The sequence below is a fragment of the Helianthus annuus genome, chromosome 1 (assembly GCF_002127325.2).
Source record: "Helianthus annuus cultivar XRQ/B chromosome 1, HanXRQr2.0-SUNRISE, whole genome shotgun sequence".
In the NCBI taxonomy this organism is placed as follows: Eukaryota; Viridiplantae; Streptophyta; class Magnoliopsida; order Asterales; family Asteraceae; genus Helianthus; species Helianthus annuus.
The window spans coordinates 58,928,879-58,931,821 of NC_035433.2; the positions used below are offsets into that span (position 1 = coordinate 58,928,879).

The following is a 2,943-nucleotide window of genomic DNA, read 5'->3' on the forward strand; positions in this document are numbered from 1 at the left end:
ATAAGCATAACTATTACCTACTCATGTATTTATTAGAAATTAAACGAACAAATATAAACGAAAATATATCAACGAACAAAATGTGTGTTTATATTTGTTCGTTTAATTAAACAAACAAAATATTTTGTTCATGTTCGTTTGATTATTAGTCAAACAGACATAAAAAACTTACCGACGAATAAGTTCATGAGAGTTCGATTGATTTACACGCCCACACAAAAGGTATTCAACTAGACCGATCCAATCTCATACCCAGAATAGTGATTGTCGCAAGAACTTGTTTCCTTTTTCCCATTGAAATCAAAGCTTTTCAAAAGTAATGATGATAAAGAAAAGCTTTTTATATTGTTAAAACACACACATAAATAATCAATACATTGAAATCAAATTACTTAAAAACTGTTTTCACATATTTATTGTCTAGTGAAATGATCAACAAAAGCGTTTATCTCCATACGTGTAACACCACCTTCTGCCAAAGATTGCCTAACATCTTCACCAAGTTTGTTGGCTCTTTTCCTTATCTCTTTGCCCTCATCAGAATCCATCAATATTCGAATAGCTTTCTCAATAACAGAAGATGTTACTACCTCACCATTACGCCCCCAATCCCCTACATTCACCCCAATCTTTAATACATCAGTTATTAGCGTAGCGTTTCTTGGTTGGTCTGAATGCATAGGCCAAGCCGCAATCGGAACACCCATAGTAATGCCCTCCATGCTCGAGTTCCAACCACAATGACTCATGAATCCGCCTGTTGCGATATGAGCCAATATCTCTAGCTGTGGTGCCCATTCCCTCACCACTAAACCTTGTCCTTCAACTCTTTCTTCAAACCCTTTTGGCAATTCAATATTCCTACCTTCACCTTTAAAGATATCACCTTTATCAGCATCTCTTAGCACCCATATAAACTTTTGTCCACTCTTCTCTAATCCAATAGCAAGTTCTTGAATCTGCTCATCAGATATTGAAGTTGTGGACCCAAATGCAACATATATCACCGAGTCTTGAACTTGTTTATCGAGCCAAATGAGTGACTTGTGTCGTTTTCCTGAGTCTTTGTCTTCGTTGTTGTTTATGGACACTGGATTAAAAGGACCAATTGCCCATTGCTTTGTGTTACCAGAAAGCCCTTCTCTCGAAATATAGTCGATGAATTTACTGTCAAATACTTTGGAAGTATCGTGAATATTGCCGGAATTAAACTTCTCACATCCAACATGAGTATAAATGAACTCAAAAAATTCTGGAGGGACAAGATCTTGAATATTAGCAAGCTTTGAAAGGTGCATATAAGATTCATCGTCATCTTCTAAAAACGGTCTTCCTTTCTCTTCCCACATGTATGAAAACGTAGTAAAAGCCGATGCACAATGAAATACATAGGCTTCTACATTTGGAAATGAAACTACATCTTGAACGACCGTACTCATAAGAAAGTCATGAATAACGACGACTCGCCTCGCAGTGTTAGAGATATTAGCGAGTAGTTTTACGAAAGGTTCGCGTAGATGAGATGATGCTTTGAATGATGGGATAAGGTGTGATGGGAATTTTGTGGAGGAATTAGGGTTTGGAGGAGGAGATTCGAACTGAGGTGTTTCAAACTCATGGAAGTGGATATTTGTGTCGGAGTTGAGGTTCCAGCCGTGGATACGAAGCTTTGCTTGGCGGTTGTGGGTGGTGGTTCCGGCGATATGGACCGGTAGATTATAGGTGGATAGAAGACGGGAGAGGTGGAGGAGTTGGTTGAGATGACCTTGTGCTACAAAAGGCACCACCACCACCACCACATCTAAGTTTTCCATGGATATTGACTCTTGAATGGATTTTTGATTATTTATTGTTGTTATTGTTGTGTTAATAAGGTGTCATTGTATCGAATACATATACATATGTTAATAGACAAAAGGTTGCCGTCTTGATTTTGTAGGTCTTTTAAAACGACATACCTTGTAATTAATCTTGAAAATGATGTTGACAAGATAATAAATAGTTTAAGATATTAAAAAAATGTTATTGATATTTGGTAACCATCTGACAAGACAATAATATGTGGTTAAAAACTAAAATATTAACGATTCAATCAAAGGATTTGAGATAATTACCCAAGAGGCCAAGATAGTCAATTTATTGTCAAGTCAACATGGAAGAGCATATTAAAACACATTAGTTGCTACTTGCTACATGTATAGAAGATTATCTTAAATTAACATTTCAAAAAGTGCTTATTAACATCACTAAATTCAAAAGTTGATGACCTTGTCGGTTTCTCATATATGCTACTACTGTTCATGAACAATAGCTTTCTATTTGTGTTATTTTAGGAGATAAGATTTTTCATGTGCACACATTTGGCAATTAAACAGAAGCGAGGTGGGGGCTAGTTATCCGACTCGGGTACACCGTCATCACCCCATTTGGTATGGCTCGTGGGTTTGTTTCACGGGTGTAGGAACCCTAAGTGCTTTGATTGTTTGTGGGTAGGTTTCGGTGGCGGAACTAGAACAAAAAGTTAGGGATATCCTTTTTTTTAGATCAGGGGTATCCTTATCCTTTATATAACGGAAACGGAGTTGTGGGATATTTTTACACTACGGAAATAGAGTTAAAGGGTATTTTTACACTACGGAGACGGCGTTGAGGGGTAGCCTGTGCTACCCCTACTAACACTCTAAGTCCGCCCCTGGTTTCAACGGTCATTTGACAGTTCGTAAAATAAAAAAGAAATCATCACATCACCATTTCACCATCTATATTAAAACAATTTCACCATAACTTATTTTAGAGCATTCACATTCCATTCTGCATGTTGTTGATTTGGTTATGAACTCTTAGAATTTTACTTCAATTGACTTAATTGGATGTTGGTTTAGTTTGATTTTATAATTTTGAAGTGTAAATTTTAAACAAACGGGCACAAATCGCCATGTTTTT

At 36.7% G+C, this 2,943-nt stretch overlaps 1 protein-coding gene across 1 annotated transcript; it reads right to left on the reverse strand.

Annotated features, from left to right (window-relative positions):
* Window positions 1-294: 294 nt before the first annotated feature.
* LOC110867020 (zeatin O-xylosyltransferase) lies at window positions 295-1,873 on the reverse strand. The gene has a single exon (XM_022116168.2). It carries the CDS (start codon window positions 1,812-1,814, stop codon window positions 414-416), a length of 1,401 nt encoding a protein of 466 aa, XP_021971860.1. The 5' UTR covers window positions 1,815-1,873; the 3' UTR covers window positions 295-413.
* Between the last annotated feature and the right edge of the window lie 1,070 nt (window positions 1,874-2,943).